The 22,040-nt window shown below is 37.6% G+C and overlaps 1 protein-coding gene across 2 annotated transcripts in view; it reads left to right on the forward strand.

Moving 5' to 3' along the window:
• PKP2 (plakophilin 2) overlaps positions 1 to 22,040 on the forward strand; it is a 162,051-nt gene that overhangs the window by 75,631 nt on the left and 64,380 nt on the right. For both annotated transcript variants that reach the window (XM_069094835.1, XM_069094834.1), the window contains exon 6: positions 10,946 to 11,123. In XM_069094835.1, coding sequence (XP_068950936.1) covers positions 10,946 to 11,123 — 178 coding nt within the window. The remainder of the gene's footprint in view (positions 1 to 10,945; positions 11,124 to 22,040) is intronic.

Here is a 22,040-nt window from a genome sequence, read left to right on the forward strand (position 1 = left end):
TGTGTGTGTGTGTGTGTGTGTGTGTGTGTGTGTGTGTGTGTGTGTTAAGTGTCTGAGGCTAGAACTGAACTCGGGTCCTCCTGACTCTGGGGCCGGCGCTTTATTCACTGTGCTACTTAGCCTCCCTTGTTTAACCTTTTAAAATAAAAACTTTACCAATCTGTGACTTAAAAGCCATGAAGCAAATTTTTGCCATGGTTTGCTGCAAGGAAAATAAGTCTGTACACACTCAGGTTATATAAACATTTACTTCTCAAATTTACCTTAAGTGGCTAAGCATAGTGGCTTAACAGAAACCATGATGGATTCTCTTTTATTTGACGCAATTTTTAGTCAGAGTTGGAGAGTTGAGCACTTCACATCTTGAAACTAATCAATCTCAGTTCATAGGGATTTTTGTGGTAGTGTTTTTTACTCTCATCCCCCAAATTACTTCAACTTTCTTGAAGTAAAAGCAGGATTGGAACAAAACACAATGTCTTTTCTTCCAGATAATAAAGAAAATAAAATTCCCTCAGTCAGGACAAAGATCTAGTCTGTAAAGTGATGGATGAAGGCAGGCCCATAGGGGATATAATTTGTCTAATGGATATTGTCTCTTTCACATGTGGTCTCGTAGACCACAAGAAGTGAATGAAGGGGTGGTAATTCACTGTTCTTACCAACTTACCTATCTGACCTCCATACCTCTCAGTTCTTGGTACTGTTGGTATCTATGCCGGATGACATAGGGTATTGACCCCCTATTGCCTCTGAGATCAAATGCAAACTCTTCTGTTTGACATTTTAACCTTTTGACCTACCTTTCCAAATTTATGGTGGCACAGTGTGGATAGAGTCCACATACACAGTGTGTGTATATGTACACACATACATATAAACATATGTATTTGTAGATATGTATATCTAGATAGATAGATGTATATATGTGTGTCCATGTTGTTTCCCCCAATAGATATAAGCTACTTGAAGGCAAAGACTATTTTTGTCTTTGTATCCCCAGTGCCTAGTATGGTACCTGGCATAATCATAGGTGCTCATTAAATACTTGCTGACTGATTAACAAAATTGTACTACATTTCTTTTAATTGCCGTCATAGTAGGTAAATAGTTTCTATTTACTACTTCCTACCTCCAACTCCCAGCACATGTTCATACTCTCATTTAGAGTAGCTTAAAAGAGGGCACCTTAAAAGATGGCACTTGGGCAACCCCCTCCTCTTCTTTCCCCCTCCACACACACTTCTATCAGTAGAGTAAATATTATTATTATTTTTTTAAAACAATTGGGGTTAAGTAACTTGCTCAAGGTTACACGGCCAGTTATTTCTGGGTGTGGTTCTAAGTATCAGAGCCTGGATTCGATCCCAGGTCATCCCGACTCTGGGGCTGGTGCTCTTACTCACTGTGCCACCTGGCCGCCCTTAAGCAATCGGGGTTAAGTAACTTGCTCAAGGTTACACGGCCAGGTGTTAGAGTAAATATTATTGATGAACAAGGAGGCAATATGGTATAGTGAAATGAATACTAATCTTAATGGTACAAAGATCTGAGGTCAAGTCCAGGCTGTGAGATTTATTTGCTTTGTGACTTTGGCAAATAACAATCTCTTTTGGCCTTACTTTTCTTATCTACAAAATTGAACATTGACTCTCCCATTTCTGACATTTTGTGAATATAAGAACATAATATAATAACATTAAAAATAGTTGAATAGAGAGAGGATTCAGGGAAGATAATGGACTAGGTCAGAAAACTTCAAGCTCTCAAGATTTTCCTCCACAGAAGAGAAAGCACTTTCAGGCAAACATAGAGCTGCAGAAATTAATAAGAGAAGGGGCAGAACAGTGGTGCTTCTAGGACAATGGGAGAAGATCTAAAAAAAATTCTGGAACAAGGTTTGGTCCCTGTGAAAAGTAAACATTTCTATGCTAAGGACCACTTAAACAACAAACTGCAAGCCCTGGGGTTAGCTGTGTTGGGAGGCTGCCTCAGCCCCAGCCAGAGGAACTTTCATCCCCAGGACAGTAAGAGCCAGGGATGATTGAGGGAAACTTTACTGACTAGGAATGCCAGACCCAGCAGTGCTATGGAGATATAGCTGGGGACCAGAAGGAATCAGCACATGCCTAGTGAGTGCCTAAGCAGTGGGGCAGGGATGCAGCTGGCTGTGAGCACTTGCAGGAGGCTGGATGTGTTGGTTTGGGTTCAAGGTCAGAGGGGAGAACCAAAGGAGGATCTGAGGCCAGAGGCACCATCACCCACACCCTAAGGTGAGGGGTGATTACAAAAATTAAGCTATTATCAAGAAAAGAAAAAAAAATGCACAGGCTAAGGAAAAAGAATCCAACCATAGAGAGTTACTATGGGAATAGAGAAGACCAGAGTTCATCTTCAGAGGAGGATACTGAAGTAAAGAAACCCTCTTCTGCCCCAAAGAGTAAAGTCAAATGGTTACCTGCCTAAAAAGAAATCAGAGAACTTTAAAAAATGAGAGAGATTGAGGGAAAAAAGAGAATAATGCAAGAAAAGCAAGATTATGAAAAGAGAGTCAACCAATTAGGAAAGGTGATACAGAATATTGGGGGGGGGGAGTTTATTTTTTTTTTGGAGAGGGGAGGGCAAAACAGTTGGGGTTAAGTGACTTGCCCAAGGTCACACAGCTAGTAATAATGAGAGAGATGGAGGGGAAAGAAAAACAATCCAAGAAAAACAACATTATGAAAAGAGAGTCAACCAATTAGAAAAGAAGATCCAGAATATTAGGAGGGGGGGGGATTTTCTTTCTCTTTTTTTTTGAAGGGGGGGGGGCAAAGCAGTTGGGGTAGTGTCAAGTGTCTGAGGCTGGATTTGAATTCAGGTCCTCCAGGGCTGGCGCTGTATTCACTGTGCTACCTAGCCGAGATCCAGAGATCCAGAATCTTAAGAAAGAAAATGACTACTTGAAAATTAGAATTGGGCAAGGGAAAGCCAGAAAATTATAAGAGATCAAGAAATAATAAAACAAAATATAAAGAATGAAAAAATAGAAGAGAATGTGAAACATCTCATAAATAAAACAACTGATCTGGAGCACAGATGAGCAGAAAACATAAGAATAATTGGACTACCTGAAAGCTATCTATGATCAGAAGAAGAATCTTGATAGAATTATAATTATAATACAACAGATAACTAAAGAAAATTGTCCTGAAGCTTATCTCCTAATGATTAGAACAAGAAGGGAATGTAGAAATAGAAAAAATATACCAGTCACCACCTGAAGAGACCCTGCAAGGAAAATGAAAAGGAATATTATAGTCAAATTCAGAAACCCCAAGCTCAAGAATAAAATATTATGAGCAATAAGAAAAAAAAATTTTAATATGGCACTGTCACAATTAGAATCACACAAGACTTAGCAGTGATGACACTAAAAGATCACAGGTAGAGTCAGGAGGGATAAGAAATGAGAGATACATACAAACAATGATACATAAAACAGAGATAAATAAAAACAAAGATTGGGAGTAGAATCTGTTAGGGAAAGTATATGTTTATGTGTATATATCTATATCCCAGCTTAATTATAGCCTCCAGGGTGGAGGGAGGAATGGGGGGAAAAGAATAAAGTAAAAACTGTACAGCAGAGAACAAAAGAAAACCTACAAGGAAGCAAAGAAAAGATGGATAGCTCTCAACAATATGCATAGTATTTAATATATATGCTTTCCTGAAATGGAAATTTATTGCCATATATTTTGAACCCTCTCCTATGTTCTGCTGTGCATGACATTTTTTTCCTTTTTTTATTTTACATTTAAGCTTTAATATTTAAGTTTATATGTTTCTTTTTCTTTTGTTACATATTTAAGTCTAACTCCAAAAAGGAAAAAAAAATAGTTTAATAGCTAACTGTAAACACTAGCAATGGCATTTAGACATTTTTACTATCATTTATAGTAGGAACTAGGGATGTGGGGAAGGAAGGGGAATAACAAAGATTTATATTTGGACCTTTCCCCATTCTACTTAAATTCCATGATTTAATGCCTTGTATTAAAATATATCTAAAATAAGGTTTATGAATATGGAATGTATAGAGAATTTCATCTTAATAATTTGGTCCTCTATTTCAACTACATATCCGTGACTTATAGTAGTTCATTTTGAATACAAATGTTTTAAGCATTTTATTTTAGTTTTTAGACCTAAACCAGCTCTGTAGGTAGTGGCTAAAGTTGTAGTAATCCTAATTCTAAATTATGAATAACAACAGTTGGGAGCAATGGCCTAATTATTAAATTTTAACCACAAATTCACTGGATAAGTTCAATAGACATTTGTTAAAAGTGTCAAAAGGCTGTGCTGCACACTTTGTGATACAAGATGAAAAGCAACAGAAATCCTTATTCTCAAGAAGTTAACAGTTTAAAAAAGGAATCATGTTGGGACAGCTAGGTGGTGCAGTGAAGTTCTGGAGTCAGGAGGACCCGAGTTCAAATCCAGCCTCAGACACTTAACACTTACTAGCTGTGTGACCTTGGGCAAGTCACTTAACCCCAATTGCCCTGCCTTCCCCCCTCCAAAAAGAAAAAAAAAGGAATCGTGTATTTTATTAAGTACCTGCTATGTGCCAGGCACTGAGTTAAGTACTTTATAATATTATCTCATATGATCCTCACAGCAATCCTGTGAGATATGTGCTATTGTTATCCCCATTTTACAGTTTAGAAAGCTGCAGGAGACAGAGGTTAAAAACTGGCGCAGGGTCACATAATGAGTGTCTGAGACTGGGTTTGAATTCAGGGCTTCCCAACTCTGGGGCAGCTACAGATCAGTGGGCTTGGAATCAGGAAAACTCATTTCAGGCATGATTGAAAATGACTTGACAACAACAATAGTTTAACTCTCAGTAATAAATATACTTACAATTATTTGATCTTCTTAAGTTCTTTAACAAGTGCTTTGTAATTGTGCTTCTTGGGAAATTGATTTCATTATGTTTTGTTCATTTTGTGGGACTTCCCTTTATTTCCTCCTGGATTTTGATATTCTTATATAGAAATGCTATTGATTTTTGTGTTTAATGTTATGTCTTGTAATTTTACTGAAACCATTAATTGCCTCAGTTAGTTTCTTTCTTGAATTTCTCAAATTGTCTGCATAGCTAGTTCAGTCTCTGAGACAAACTTGTTTTATTTCCCTGTGAAGATTATTTAGTGGTAACCCAGGTATCCCTAAATTCAAGTTACACAAAAGTTGTCAATGTGTATTGATGGAAGCGATTTTGACAGGATCTCCCTATACCAGTGACATTGCAGGAGCTCCCCTTGGAACTTCCCTCCAAAAAACAAGAAGACTGAACAGAATCTAGTTTATTAAATTGATAGTGGCTATTATTGTCCTCAGGAATTTAGGTGGTGCAGTGGATAGAGTGCCAAGCCTGGAGTCAAGAAAACCTGAGTTCAAATCCAGTTTCAGACACTTTCTAGTTACATGACCTTGGGCAAGTCACTTCACCCTGTTTGCCTCATTTTCCTCATCTGCAAAATTCGTTGGGGAAGGAAATGGCAAAAGACTCCAATATCTTTGCCAAGAAAACCCTAAATGAGGTCACAAGTAATTAGACATGGCTGAACTCAACTTCCTAACTCCAGGCCCAACACTCTGTCCACTGTGCCACATAGCTGCCTCTGTCTCCTATCTTCATGGCTTTGTATTAGTCATCCCTCATGCCTAAAATTTACTCATTCCTTACCTCTGCCTCACAGAGTCCCCCTCTTCCTTTAAGACACAACTCAAGAACCATCTTCTGCAATGATCCTATGCATTCTAATATGAAAGTTAACAAGTACATATAATAATATATACCATAAATATAAAGATAATACATACAAAGTAATGTAGGAGTTTGGAAGAATGATGACTATAATCTGTATCTACAGAATTCCCCATATCTACCAGTTTAGTAGATCTATGAAAGAAAGAAGGCTTGTTTTGTGATGGTTGGTTTGGTTTTTTTGAGTCTGCCATGACTTGTTCATGATGAAAACCTGTTAGATCTACTTTCCTTTTAAATGTACACCAACTGTGTCTTTGAATTTTCCTAGGAATCAGTCAGGCTCAATGCCATAATTTTCAAATTCTGTTCTCTTCCCTTTTTTTAAAAATGAGGATATTATTGTAGTTCTGTTTTACACACTTTCATATTTTACTGACATCAACTCAACAGTTATATCTGCTGGCTCTTTCATTACCTGAGGATGTAAGTTATCTGGTTTGAGATCTTTAATTCATCAAGAGCAAAAAGATGCTTTCTCACTGTCCTCTGGTTTGTGCTTTTACAGATTGCATTCACAAAGTAACAATTGATTCAGCTGACCAAAAAATCTACATATACTACTGTAGGGATTTGTCAAACAATTACATATCTTGACCCAAAGGACTATCAATAAAAAGTGTGTGATAATGCCACAAAATGCTATAAGGAACTAATTTGCTAACGTTGGGCAGATGTCACAGTTACCAATGAACTTCCAGCATCATTAATTATTTCCAAGAGAACCTGTTATTAGAAATGTTTTGAGAAGGAAGAATTTGAGACAATGTAGCAGAGGGCAAACTGTATTTGAGACCTGATTTTCAGCGCCAGTTCTGTTACTTGCTCCCACTGTGACTGTTTGTAAGTTATTTTGTTTCTCTGGGCTTCAGTTTTCTTTCTCATCTGTAAAAGGGTAACGGACTAGATGATCTTTTTTACGGTCTTTCCATCTATAAACTCTGTGACCCTGTAGAAAGTGGTTAGTAAACCACAAAGGAGATTAGCTATTATAGAGTCAGTCAACAAGCATTTATGTGAGCTAGTAAAACGTTTGACTGGTTCAGCCTTAGCCTGAAGAATGCCTATATGCTAAGACTTAACTGCTTTTTCACTATGGCACAGTTAGAGTTAGGTTTCCTGGCTCCCTGCACTTCATTCCTTATTCCTTATTCTGAGACTGCTATCATTTCAGTGATCCAGACTCCTCCATTGCCACTAATGATGGGGAAGTCTCTTTATATTACAAATATACAAAGTCTCTTTGCATTAAAACTCTATAAATTTGAGCCCTAAGTGAGTTTAGGCTTTCAATCATCCTGCTGTACATCTGAGCCACCATGGAACTATGGGACAATGGGGACCAAAGACCTATGCTGATTTCATTTGGAATAACTTCTGTTCTTGTAACTGTCATCCCTGTGTAGCAGTGGCATTTTTTGGGAACAAGTCCCTTCCCCTTTGCACTATAATTTATTAAGAACTTACTGTGTGTCAGGACATGTGTTAAGCCTTGAGGATATAAATAAAGGCAAAAAGAAAAACCCATCCTAAAAAACTCTGCTTTATGGAAAATTCTAGAATAACAGAGCGAGAAGAGGTATCATAGAAAACAACCAGCAGCATTAATTAAACATACACTGTGTGCCAGGCATGGTGCTAAGCATTGTACATATTTAAAAAAGCAAAATTAAAAAAAAAAAGTGCCTGCTCTTGGGGATCTTGCATTTTAATGGGGGGGACAAGTATAAATAGTACAAATTAGAGGTAATTTAAGAGACCAGGTGCTAGCAGCAAGGAATACGTGAGGAGAGAGGACCAGTTAAGACTTCCTGCTGAAAATGGGTTTTGATCTGAGTCTTGAAGGAATCCAGTGAAGCCAGGAGATGAAGTTGAGGAGGGGTTCCAGTCACAGTGGAACTACCCACAATATATATAGAAAAAATTATTGGGGAGTATGTGTATATGATAATGATATTATAATAAGCCTCTCTACATCATAAGTTTACTCTAGGTCATTTCTTTACTATTACTGTGCAAGTGCCTACTTAGGGAAAGTCCCTTCTATTGTTTTGGGGTTCACATCATGTTTGGGCATCCTGGTGGTCCTGCTTTCTGACTGGCTGAGTATTGTGGTCCTTTCTGAGACTAGATGGATATGGTTGCATTTCAGTTCATGGACATACCTGCTGTTTCTATAGGAAATAAGAGGAATAGGTCTGGGGGCAGTGGCTAGCTAGAGTCAGTGTCTAGGATCCCATCATATGGACATGCCTGCTTTTTCTGTGAGAAATGTGAGCTCATGGACATACCTGTTGTTCTAGCAAACAGTGAAGCTTTTATGAAGAAGTTAGGATGTTGAATGGGGGAGAAAGGGAGAATTGCTAGGTAGGGGGCGTTGGTCTGCTATTCAGTGGAGCCTATAAGGAAGTTAGAATATTTGTGCTGGGGGCAACTTTGTTAGAATTTCATCAGTATGAAAGAGGATTTTTTTCTGTCATATTATTAACCAATTATTAAATTAGGTTAAGGTTTTTCTCTTTATTTCCTTATTCAGGGACCAGCCCCTTTAGGTCATTTATCCAGTCTCTGAAGGACAAAACTGATAGATGACATTGGCCCAATCCTTGGTGTACATGTTCCCAACTAGAAGACCTCACTTTTGTTTAAAGTGTAAACAGAATCTATTCTAAGTGTATCTATTACCTTGCCCTCCTATTCCGTAATCTACCCATTCCTGTAAGAGTCCTTCCTTCCTTCCACTCACCTTGCCCTCTCATTTGTTTCTGAATTTAGAAGCCTCTTATACATACATACATAAATGTATATGCATGTATAATTAGAGAGAGCAAGTGTGTGTGTGTGTATGCTCCACACATTACATTCTGTTTTCCATCTCCATGCTTGCCCTCATGCCTGAAATGCAGTCATTCCCACCTCATTGCTTAGATTAGATTCCTCATTTTCAAAGCTCAACTCAAATGCAAAATGGTCCTTATTATTTTGTCCCACTTGTGCTTCTACCCTGCTTCCTAAATCCTTCAAATGTAAAAGTGTTATTTCCACCTAATAAAATGATCACCTTTGATGTACACTTATAATCAAGAATGTAAATTCTTTGAAGACAAAGACTTTTGTCTTTGTCTCACCAGTGCCTTGCATAGTGCTTATGATACTTGATGATAGGCTTTTAATGAATGCTTGTTGATTGAATGAACCTGAGATTGTGTATAGACATATGAACCAAAAACACTTAAGCTCTAGATATGAAGATTGAAAGAAAAAAATAAAATAAATGCTAACTAGTTCCTTTACTTGACAGTGATTCCCCCCACCCCCAAAAATGGAATCTACATTTAATTACATTTTAGTTTTTTCCTTTGGTACTTGTATTATCTTTCCCTTTTTATTATGAAACATGGAGCAACTAGGTGGATTGGAGGAGGAGAAGCCAGAGACTATATGAATACCTTGAAACAAACCTTAAAATTATTTAATCTGTCTGTTACCATTGTCTGTCCTTTAGCTACCAGACCATAAAATAAGGAAGAAAGAGTACATTCAATATAAATTCTCAGAGGGCATATAATGTGTGTCTTCAGTATATTCTAGACAGCATTCAATAAACATTAATGGGTGAAGTTTATGAAACTAGTGTTAACAGGTCCAAATGGAATATCTGTCCAGTCTCCCCTAGGTATCAAAAGGTAAAAGAAAGCATACTGAGGAGCTCCCGTGTATTCCTAAGAAAATAATTGACAAATAAGAATCACTTTTTTAGATTAAAGTTTAGTTTTTATGTCTCCCCTGCAGAGATAATTTGATGTAGTGGATAGAGAGTTAGTCTGGGAGACAGGAAGATCTAGGTTCAAGTCCTGCCTGTAGCCTGCCTGTGTGACCTTGGTGTATTGTTAATGTATTGTTAATCAAATGGGAAGATCTTTCTTGCCCTTAATAGGCCTATGCTACCTGCTTTGAGCCTGGGTCACATGGAAGCCTGAATCAAACGAGTGTTTCACATGGAGACTGTGATGGGAGAAGCTCGCCCAGCAGGTAGAGCAGGAATGGGTGAATCAGGAAGTGGGAGAGGGAAGTGAAACTGAGAGAGAGAGGGGGCAGAGAGAGGCAGAGTAGCTAGCATGGGTTAGAAAGGGGCATTTTGCCTAAGGAACTTGTTTGTGGGGAGGCCTGACAGAGGGAAGGCTTCGGAATGGTGGTGTATTGGTAATATGTACCAACTTCTTTATCACCGTGGTGAATTTGACTTTCTGATATATGAATGAATATCTTGATTTTGTCTTTGAAGAGGAGAGTCTGTTATATTTTGTGATTCAAACCTGGAAATACACCTGTATCTTCATAGCAGCTGCTGTGGTTATCGATAGCATTGGCGATATACTTGGGCGTTATACTTGATTGACCTAGAAAGTGCTCTAAGACTCTCAGAAGAGTACATGTTGCACAGATCGTGCCAACCTGCATTTGTAGAAGGAGGTTCCTTATTTGGGAATTCTCTATCTCAATGAAATCACAGATCCAGTTCCTAGATTTTAAAGCTCTAATTTGTTATTCTCTTGAGGTCAGATCCATGGGGTTTTTTTTCTTCAATGAAATAGCAATAAATAGTTGCTGCTTTGATTCACATTCCTGTTTATTTTAACCTAACCTCCCCACTTTCATTCTGTGGGCCATATAGTTTATGGAATCACTTCAGCTTATTTTGAACTAGTTAATTTGTGGGGGTTTTTTAAAGATCATTTTTAATTGTCTTAAAACCAGAGGATGATGATGTTAACTGATAAAAAAAATTAGTAAACAAGCACTATTAAACTGCTATGATGGGGTGGCCAGGTAGCACAGCAAGTAGCACCCACCCAGAAACACCTGGCCATGTAACCTTGAGCAAGTTACTTACCCCAATTGCTTAGGGGCAGCCAGGTGGCTCAGTGAGTAAGAGCACTGGCCCCAGAGTCGGGATGACCTGGGATCGAATCCGGGCTCTGATACTTAGCACCACACCCAGAAATAACTGGCCATGTAACCTTGAGTAAGTTACTTAACCCCAATTGCTTAAAAAAAAAACTGCTATGATTCAGTAGGCAAACACCACCCTCTACTAGCCTGTCTTGTTTTCTTGTTTTGTAGGTTTGATGTGGAATTTGTCCTCTAACGATAAGCTCAAGAATCTGATGATTACAGAAGCTTTACTAATCCTGACAGATATTGTCATCATCCCTTATTCAGGATGGTCTGAAGGCGACTATCCCAAAGCAAATGGCTTGCTTGATTTTGATATATTCTACAATGTCACAGGAAATTTAAGGTAAGGTCATTTTCTCTCCCTTTTATAATCCTCCCATTCCCTTTCAATATATAGTCTAAGCACTGTATCTAGGTCTTTTCCAACCCTTCCTTCACCTACCTACAAAGGCAACTGAGAGAGGGAAGGAGCTATAATTGTTATATAAAAATTTTTAAATTATTTAAAATTATCCTAATAACAATAACACTATTCTTAATAACAATAACAGACTCCCTTCTTCAAAGACAAAATAAGGATATTTATTCATATACCAGAAAGTCAAATCCACCAAGACAATAAAGAAATTGGTACATATCACCAATGCAGGGAGCACTGCTATTCCCAAGCCTTCCTTCTGTCAGGCCTCCCCACAAACAACAGCTTCCTTATGGGGGTTGATTGTTAAAGCATAGCACAAGCCCTGGTACACCCTAACATAATAGAAGAGATTTGAATATGGGTTCAAAAATGGGTTATCCATCCATGATCTGAAAATAAATCTTGATAAGTTTAGAGAGGCCCATCATCACAAAAGTGGTCTCTAAGTGGTGAATTATTTTTGGCTACAGTAACATGATCTTTTTTGACTCCTAATCCTTTTTGACCTATCTGCTTCTTTTGCTACTCTTGATTACCCTCTCTTTCTATACACCTCTCTGTGTTTTTGTGATACTATTTTCTCTTGGTTCACCTCTTACTTGTATAATCCTTACTCTTCATTGCTGGCTTACCATTCACATTATATATACCATGGATCTTCCCTAAGGTTTTCTTCTGGGCGGTGTTCTCTAATCTTTCTCTCTTGGTAATCTCATCTGCTCTCTTGGTTTTAATTATCTGTAAACAAATGACTACCAGATCTATATCTCCAGATCTTAGTCTCTCCTCTAAACTTCATCTTGGATCATCAGTTGCCCTTTGGATGCTTCAGTATAGATGTCCCAGAGACATATGAAAAATGATCTCATTGTTTTTCCCCTTAAGACCGACCCTCTCCCATGCTTGCCTTTTTCTGTTAAAAAAAAAAAAGGCACCACCAGCTTTCCAGAATCCCATGCTTGTAACCTCTGCATTTTCCTTGACTCTTCAAATCTCCTTCACTGTACATACCAAGTCACTTGCCACATCTTGTCATTTCTACTTTAATATCTCTCAAACTTAACCCTTTCTCTTTACTCCTACAGCTACCAGTTCAGGACTTCATTTCTTCTTACCTAGAATATTGGTATAACTCCTAATCAATCCCCTTGCATTAAGTCTTTTCCTCCCTCCAGTTTATCCTACACCCTACTGCCAAAACAATTTTTCTTAAGAGTATATCTGATTATATGACTTCTCTATTCAAACAACTCCAATGGCTTTCTATTTCTCTGTGATAAAATGTAAAATTTTGGGTTTAGCAAGGCCCTTTATAACCTAGCCCCAACCTATCTTTCTAGGTCATGAAACTCAACTTCCTATCTCCTTTCTATTGTACTGACCGTCTCCCATGTTTGGAAGAATGCACTCCCTTGTAACTTCTACTTTATATCATCTTTCTCTTCTCCTGTAAGATACAGCTCAGTCCCCATCTTTGCATTGGACTTTTTCTGACACCCCTGCTCCATATATTTGTATTTGTTATCTAATCTATCTATCTATCTGTCTGTCTGTCTGTCTGCCTGTCTATCTTTATATGTATGTCTATCTATATCTATATATACACATACATATTTATCTATATCTGTCTATATATCTATATATCTGAATGTACTTCTTGTTTCCCCATTAGAACGTAAACTCATTTAGATTAGGAATTGTTTCATTTTGTTCATACTTATATCCCTAGCATCTAATCCAGTTCCTAGTACCTAATAGGTGCTTAATAAATACTTGTTGTCTAATTGTTAAGGTGTAGAGGAGTTGCATTTTGTATCAGTGAAGGGCAGAACCATAATGGGTATGGGATTTGGCTTTTACTCAGGGCACTGATATGGGGGAAGACATAGCAATGCTGAACCTCTGGCTAGAAAATGGAGTTCTATGCTTTTTTTTTTTTTCCTGAAGTAACAGCTATTGTCAATCCTTGTAGTCCTCCAGAGATGTGAGATATAATAGTGTCTGGGATTTTCTTAGGGGTGGGTAGCCTCCTTCCTGGTGTCACTGAATTTTCAATGAGACTGTCTTCTGCAGAATTTATTTTTTATATTATATTTTGAGTATTAACGGTGTTCAACATTATAACTACAAACAGTACCTCCCTAATTGGACCCATCAGCACATAAGACATACCAGCCAGTGGAAAGAATAGAAATTCACATGAAAGAAGAAAAAAATATCTTGGTGGTTAAAGCTAAAGTAATCCCATTTACAGTACACTTCTAGATCCAAAAATGGCTTAAGATAGACTTAGTGAATATATACATGTTTAATATTTATGTGTATAGATATATAATATCTTTATACATGTATGTGTATAGATATAGGTATATCTATATCATGCACATGTGACAACATAAAGAAGTTGGTGTGGTGATCATAATTATTCAACCACTCCTATTTGCCATTTGTCTAACAGTGACTCGTCCAAATAGATATTCCCAGTATAAATACTCTTCCTTAATTCTGAGAAGTGGGATTCAAATATTTTTACTTCTGTTTATTTATTTGTTAGCTTTTAGCCCCCAGCCAGAGACATCATTTATGTCATAACTCCTAGTTAGTTTTTTTCTCTCTGTCTTCTCTGAGGATGTTTCCTCCCTTCAGTTTCTTCTTGTCACCTATATTCCCAATAAGTATAATCCCAACTAGAAATTCCCAGTGGTTATCTCCATAAAAACAAATAAACATATTTAAAAAGAAAGTTAAATACCCAACGCATGTTCAGAGGAAAAGAATTAATCTCTTTTCTTTTTTTTTTTTGAAGGGGGGGATGCAGGGCAGTTGGGGTTAAAGTGACTTACCCAAGGTCACATGGCTAGTAAGTGTTAAGTGTCTGAGGCTGAATTTGAACTCAGGTCCTCCTGACTCCAGGGCCAGTGCTCTATCCAGAGCCTCCTAGCTGCCCTCTGATAAAGATTGATCTCTTATGAAGAAGAGTTCAGGGAGAAGACATCCATGATTATCCCCTTGGTTCTATATTTTAGGGGTTTCAGCAATACAACTTCTGTCCCAAAATACATTGTATCCAAGCAACATAACTCACAGATCACAGCCCCTTTCTTTGGGTAGTTGCTTATAATTCTATTTTATCTGCTTTATGTGATTTCCTATAACTTCTCTTTCTTTAGCTCCGTGCTTCTGATTGTTCCATCAGGAGTTAGGCTGCTCCTTGTGTCTTTCTCATGGACTCAGTGAAGTGACTTTTAAAAGTCACCTGAGGAACAGAATTCTTCAAGCAATGTTTTCCCTTTTATTGATTTCCTCAAAAGGATTAATTGTCACCTTATAAAGGAATCACCTAATATAGCTTCATTTTACATTTAGCTTAACACATCATTATCCAGACTCTTTTCTCTGATTCAGTCAGGGAAAGGCCAGTTCCCTTAAGCATGTATATGTAGGCATGCATGTCACAAAAGATCCATAATTTTCTTCTACTTTGCTGGAATTTTCAATTGTTCTTATTGCATTGGAATATGTTGGTGAAGGCATGTATCCAGAAGGACATTCTTTGAAGCTACTCTCCCAACCTCCACTCACCCTAGCAGACAGTATCTTCACATGGTAGCTGTTAATTCCTGGAAGAAATCCTGAGGGTCTGAGGTGGGGAGAAGATTCTAGTACAAGGAGCTAGATGGCATTGTGGATAGAGTGTTAGACTTTAAGTCAGCCAGATCCAAGTTTGAATGTTGCTTCAGACACTTGTGGGCATGTCACTTAAACTCTCTTACCTTTAGTTTACATTGGGTTGTAAGCTCATTGAGGGCAAGGGAACTATCTTTGACTGCCTTTTGTGTCTCAGTGCTTAGCATATTACCTGGCACATGTAGGTGCTTAATAAATTTTGATAGTGGAAATAATAGCACCTTCCTCACAGAGTTTTTGTGAGGACCAAATAAGATATCTGTAAAGCATTTTGTGAACCTTAAAAGCACTATTATTAGTTATTATTATTGTTCTCTTGGTTCTACTTACTTCCCTCTAAATCAGTTTATACATGTGTTCCTAGATTTTGTTTACACCATCCCTTATATAATTTCATATAACACAATAATAGTCCATTACATTCACCATATATACATCAGTTTACTTACCAAAGGAAGGAGAGAATTGGCTGCCAAAGATGACACCTCAGCTTTACATTTTATGAAAACATGATGGAATATTCTGAGCAGTATTGTCCCATAAAACAGAGAGAAACAGTACAGGGTAAAACCTGTCTAAATAAAAGTTTTCAGGATATCCAATTAGGCAAAGACATTTTAACATTAAAACAGAAGGACTACGCATGGTATCTTATCTTGCCAGGTAATCTTCAGAATCTTCCTAAGACAATTTAAATAGAAGCCGTTCAGTTTTCTGGCATGGTACTTGCTGGTAGACTATCCAGGTTTCACAGGCATGCAACAATGAGGTCAGCATAATGGCCCTGTAGAGCTTCAATTTGGAAGGCAACCTAATGCTCTTCTCTCCCATACTTTCTTGAGTTCAAATCTGCCCTCAGACACATTAGCTTTGTGACCCTGGACAAGTCACTTAACCCTGTTTACCTCAGTTGCTCATCTGTAAAATAAGCTGGAGAAGGAAATGGCAAACCACTCTAGTATCTTTGCCAAGAAAAGCCCAAATGGATTCACAAAGAGTCAGACACTGACCTAGCTTCCAGGTTGTAAGTGGGCACTGGATCTAGAGTCAGGAAGACCTGTGTTCAAATCTGTCCTCAAAACACTTACAAGCTGTGTGACTCTGGGCAAGTCATTTAACTTCTGTTTGCCTCAATCTGCTGGAGAAGGAAATATCTTTATTAGGAAAACCCCATAGGCAGTATTGGCATGCTGTGGTCCATGGGGTCACAAAGAGTAGAACATGACTGAATGACCAAACAACAAATGTGATGCAGGAATTGTAGTGCTTGGTCACAAACACCCTATCTCATCATAAGTCTGAGCAAGTTCAGCTTTTATAGGCTGCTACAAACAGCCTCTGAAGGAAACAGCTAATACAATAAATGGATGCATCCACTTTCTCAGTGCTCATTCTCTTCTTTAACCCTTTACAATATGGCTTCTGAGATCATCATTTCACCAAAACTGCTCTTCAAAGTTATCAATGATCTGTTAGTCCCCAATAGGCTTTTCTCAATCTTCATTCTTCTTTACCTTCTTATAGTCTTTGATACTTTAGATCACCTTCTTCTCCTTTATATTCTCTTCTCTAGGTTTTCATGACACCAATTCTTCCTGGTTCTCCATTACTCCTCAGTACCCTCAAATGTGTCCTATAGGTCTCTGGCCTGGGCCTTTTTCTCTTCTCCATCTATATTACTTCATTTGGTACATAATGAATTCCATGGGAATTAACTTGGCCCAGCATATTTGGAAGGTTCCCCTGATTACCTCCTCTATTAACTAACCAACACTATGGTTAGCCTGTCTAATTGCATATCATAATAATACAATAATTAGCTTATTAGGCCTGCTGCCAAATAATAGCCACTAAGATCCACCTGACTCTTTTATAAGTGGCTTTAAGTTTATTTTAGATGAAAATTTATAAGTTCCAACTCCCAGTGATGAAAATTCCTAACATTTAGGAAGAAATTGAGCACCTTGCCAAAATTTACATCTTTATCTCTCTAGTATTCTGGCCTCTTTGTGGTTGAGGTAAAAGTTAGGTTATTGGAGAGGTAACAAAACAGCAGATTATATTGTAGTGTCTGTAAATAGCCAGGAACCAAGAGGGGAAAGTAGGGGAAAGAATAGAACTTTCCTTGGTCCTTCCTTTAAGTCCTAGAGCGGTTGGTATAAATGTTGGTGTGAATCTTTTGTCTGTAGAGCCAATGACCCCCCCTGGATATACTCCTCTGCCCCATTTCAGTCCTCTCTTCTCTTTCTCCTTTTTCTGGTTATATGGGACTTCCAGTTCTTGGTTCAGCTCCCTATGATCTTTCTCCTTCACTTTGAGATTCTAAGAATATCTAGTTCTGAGATAGCTCCTTCCTTTTATACAAATTCTTTAGGGTATGACAGAGGCTCTCATTCAGTGGTTCTGATTGATTTAAGAAAGTGTATAGGTCCTGTTCACTTTTGCTCTGACTGATTCAATCAAAAAAATGTCCTTATCTAAGAGTTTAAGTGGGTGATATAATCAGTGGAGCCTCACTCTTACAGTAGTCAACGGCAGTGATGACTTTGCACAGCTCTGCCTTACTTAAATCCAATTCATACATAAGTTGGTGTGATATCATTGGTCCACTTCAAGAAAAACAGCAGCAATAATAGGAGTTCTTGAACCACTGGAATTTTCCTAGATAGGTGGATAGATTCTTCTCTGCCCAGGTTTGGCAGTTAGCAAAATGTCATCTGTCAAAAGGTGCATGTGAAGAACCTCTTCATCTCTTTGACTTAAATTCTGTTGGTCATCCTTCCAAGTTAATGGTGAACTTTGGTGAGTGCACATCTCCTTATTTTATGCTTTGCTTGATATTAATAATGTTATCTCTATTGCTAACTCTTTAAGTAATTTTGTATGATTTCAAATAAGAAGGGAGAAACAATTGTGCAATATAGCCATTCCTGGCTTCACATAAACAGATAGATTATATTTTCTAGCTTTAGGTGATAGATGGGAACAAAATTTCCTGAGGAAAATTTGATCCAGGGTGTGGGTGAAGGGGTAATGAAGGAGCTGATCATTTCCCCATTTCTTCTTAGAATATTCTCTGGACCCAACATGGAAAGCTACAAGACCCTTTGGGCTAGATTTACCTTAGCTCTGGCTCTGGATGCCAGCACCATCCATGTTGAATCAGCCATCTGAGTTCCTATTCCAGGCAGTCTCAGGAGCTCAAAAGCACTGAATGTAAATGTTTCCTACTCAGTTGATTACTTCCCAGAACATCAGCCTACTCCAGTTCATCTCTCCACACACTCAGTATCACTTTAGAACTCACTTCTCCATTTGATTTCCATATGCTTTTTTCCATCCCTCTTTCCCAAACTCATTCTTGAAATACCTCCCCTAATACTAATACCCCAACACATTAGCAGTGTTCTAAGCCTTTCTCACATGAATACTCTTTTCTATAATGGGCATTGGAAGCCTTTCTTAGAGAGTTCCATTTTGTACAAAGAGAATCCCTGCCAATATTACTGAAGTAACAGGGATGTAATATGATCATAAGATAATAGGGTTTAGAGTTGGAAAGGACCATTTCATTTTACATATGAAGAAACTGAGGTTCAGAGAATTTTAAAGATTCTGAGTTCTTAGGGTGATAGTGGAATAGAAAGAAAAGGTGACTCTGAGAGACACTTTAAAGAAAGCCATACAAGGGATCTGGGGACAGATTGGGATGTAGGGAATAAAGGAGGAGGAAAAGTCAGAAACTGACTTCAAAGTTTCTAACCAGGGAAGTGTGGAAAAAAGGAATACTGCGTGTAGAAGCAGAATAATTGGAAAGTAGGGCCAGTTTGGAGGAAGCTAGTAAATTTTTTTTATATATATTATTTGAAATTATGGCAGAACCTGTGTATAGAAAAAGTCCAAAGAACTGCATATAAAGAAATCACAGCTGGAATTACAGATATGGAGACCATCACCAGTTAAGTGCTATTTGAAACCAGTGAGAGTAAATGACCTTAAAGAAAATTTATAAAGGAGAAAATAATAGCTAAAGGCAGAGTTTTGAGGAACTACCACAGTTACAGACACAAAGAAGCTAACTGGGAAAGGAAATAGAGCAGTGACCAGTTTTATTTCTCTCCTCAGAATGACAAGTCTGTGAATTTAGTTGGGGTTCAATAAAGAAATTCATAAATATGTTTATGAGATGCTACAAAACAAAAATTGAAAATACAATTTCAGATTTAAATAATATCACATGGAATTTGCTCCAAAGGCTTTGGAATCATCAACCAAGCATTTATTAAGTACTTGTGTATGGCACCATGCAAGGTCCCATAAGATCCCTCAAGGAGCTTTCATTCTATTGGGAGCAAAAAGATGTACATATAAACACCTAATGGATACATATAAAGAAGATTCAAGGTAACCTTAGTGAGGAAAACAATAGGGAGCGAGGGTACCACGAGAGGGCTTCTTCCTCTTAAGTTGATAATTGAAGGAAAAAGGGGATTCTAAGAGTTAGAAGTGAAGAGGGAGAGTATTGCAGGCCAGAGGACAACTACTGCCAAAGTACAGAGATAGGAAATGGTAAATCATGTATGACTAGCAACAGCCCCAGTCTGACTAGATTGTGGTGTGCCTGGAGGAGTATAATGTGCAAGAAGGCTAAAAAGGCATGACAGGACTAGTTTTTGAAATGTTTTAAATGCTAAACAGAGGAATTTATATTTGATCCCGGAGGTAATAGGGAGCCAGAGGAGTTTATTGAGTAGAAAAGAGACATGGTCAGACCTGAAGTTTAGAAAGATCACTTCAGCATGGAGGATGGATTCAAGTGGAAAGACCACTCCAGGCAGGGTAACCAATTAGGAAGCTATTGTAATAGTCCAGGAGAAATGTGATAAGGTCCTGAATTAAAATGATGGGTACATGAGTGGAGGGAAAACAATGGGGAAAATGACTGGATATGTGGGGTGAGGTAGAATGAGGAGTCAAGAATATGGTTAAGAACTTTGGTGACTAGAATGATGGTCATACTCTTTACAGTAATAGGGAAGTTCAGAAGAGGAGTAGGGGTTGGGAGAAGGAAGATGAATTCATATTTAAATTTGTAGAATTCCAAACGCTTGTGGGACATCTAGGTGTAAATGTCCAATAGATAGCTAATGATGTGGAATAAAGTTCAAGGGAATTAGGATTAAATATCTAGATCCGTGAGTCATCTATGTAGCAATGATAATTAAACCTAGGGCAACTGAAAATCAATCAGTCTATTTATTAAGTGGTTACTATATGCCAGGCATTGTGCTAAGTGCTGGGGATACAAAAGAAGCCAAAAGAGAGTCTCTATCTTCAGGTAGCTCACAGTCTAATGCAAACAAATATACACAAACAAGCTATATACAAGATAAAGGCTTCTTGTAAAAAAAGGGGGGGGGGGATTTTAGTTAAGGAAGCCAGTAAAGTCAATATGCAGAGTTGAAGACGTAGAATGTTCCAAGCATGGGGGACAGCCAGAAAAAAAATAGGAGGGGGATAGGTTATGAAGGATTTTTAATGCCAAACAATATTCTGTATTTGATCCTGGGGGAAATAGGAAACCACTGGAGTTTAATGAGTAGGACAGTGCACTTTAGGAAAATCACATTAGTCACTGAATGGAGAATGGATTGGAGTGGAGAGATACCTGAGGTAGGCAGTCCCTCCAGTAGTGTATTGCAATAGTCCAGTTGTGAGGTAATGAGGGCCTGTACCAGGACAGTGGTAACATCAAAGGTGAAAAGGGGTATTCAAGGATGTAGCAAATGTGAAATTGACAGGCCTTGGCAACAGATTGGAAATGGGGAATGAGAGTGATAGTGAGGAACTGAGAATGAATTCTAGGTTGCAAGCTTGAGAACTGAGAGGATGATATTGCCATTGATTATGTAATCAACAATATTGATTATTATTGTAATAATAATTAGTAATAGGGGAGAAAGGGGGGGGTAACATTTCGAAGGAAATATGAGTTTTAGACATGTTGAATTTAAGATGTCTATTGGACATCCAGGCATTTTGAGATGTGAGACTGGAAGTCAGCAGAGAAGGTAGAGAAGGAGAGGTCGATTTGAGAATCATCAGTAGAAAGATGATAATTAAATCCATGGGAGCTGAAGTGATCACCAAATGAGATACAGAAGGAGCAGAGAAAAGAGTCCAGTATAGAACCGTGAGGGAATATGACATGTCCAAGGGAGAATATTTAGAGTTTTTTCATCTGTGAAATTAGGAAAGTGAACTCGAAAATATCTTCCATAGTTCTTTCTAACATTATGAGGTTTCTCATTCTAACAGAGTTGGTTAGAAAGAATGTGGAAAGGAAAGACAAAAGTGGAGAGCATCATTTCCCTAAAGAAACCTGTAAAAATTCAGGGTTTTGTAGATTTTTAGTGTTTTTGGTTTGTTTAAAAAAGAGTGAGAACTGCCTTCTAGCCTGTACATATATACATATGTGTGTGAATATACCTATACACACACACACACACACACACACACAGAGCAGTTAACCAGTAGAATAAGACTTCCCTTTGTTCTCACTATGGTTCCATTTTAGAAGAGCCAAATGATATCAAGGGAATCTTCCATCAGTCAAATTATAAAAATTCTAATATATATTCTGGTTTATAATTTATAATTCAGTGTCTATAACTCTAATTCAGTGACTCTCAACATTTTTTGCTTCAATCAACCCCTTTCAACAGCAGCAATTACGACAACAAAATGTGTGTGAACTGTCAGAGTAATTTAATATAACACTCAAAATATTCTTTTGGATTTAGTAATGAAATATTTTTGTCCCCCAAAACTCCAAAGTAAAATTTGTTAAATAATTGCAATTACAAGCCTAAAATTTATTATATATGTGTATATATGTATAATATATACATATACCTATATATACATATCATTATAAAACAATCATGAATATTTTATATGGGATATTCTTTCAACATTAAAAGAAATAATCCACCAAGATTTCATGTATTTATTTTGCTAATATTCTGAAAGACTCCATATTATATTACTTGATTTTACAAATTTTGTTGAATGCAAATGAGATTTTAAATGAAATAAGTCTCTACTTGGAAGATGTTTAATATAACATAATAATCCTAAGCCCCATGTTGG

The sequence above is a fragment of the Petaurus breviceps genome, unplaced genomic scaffold (genome assembly GCF_028583685.1).
Source record: "Petaurus breviceps papuanus isolate PSGF00001 unplaced genomic scaffold, PetGlider_PUasm1.0 221, whole genome shotgun sequence".
Classification (NCBI taxonomy): Eukaryota; Metazoa; Chordata; class Mammalia; order Diprotodontia; family Petauridae; genus Petaurus; species Petaurus breviceps.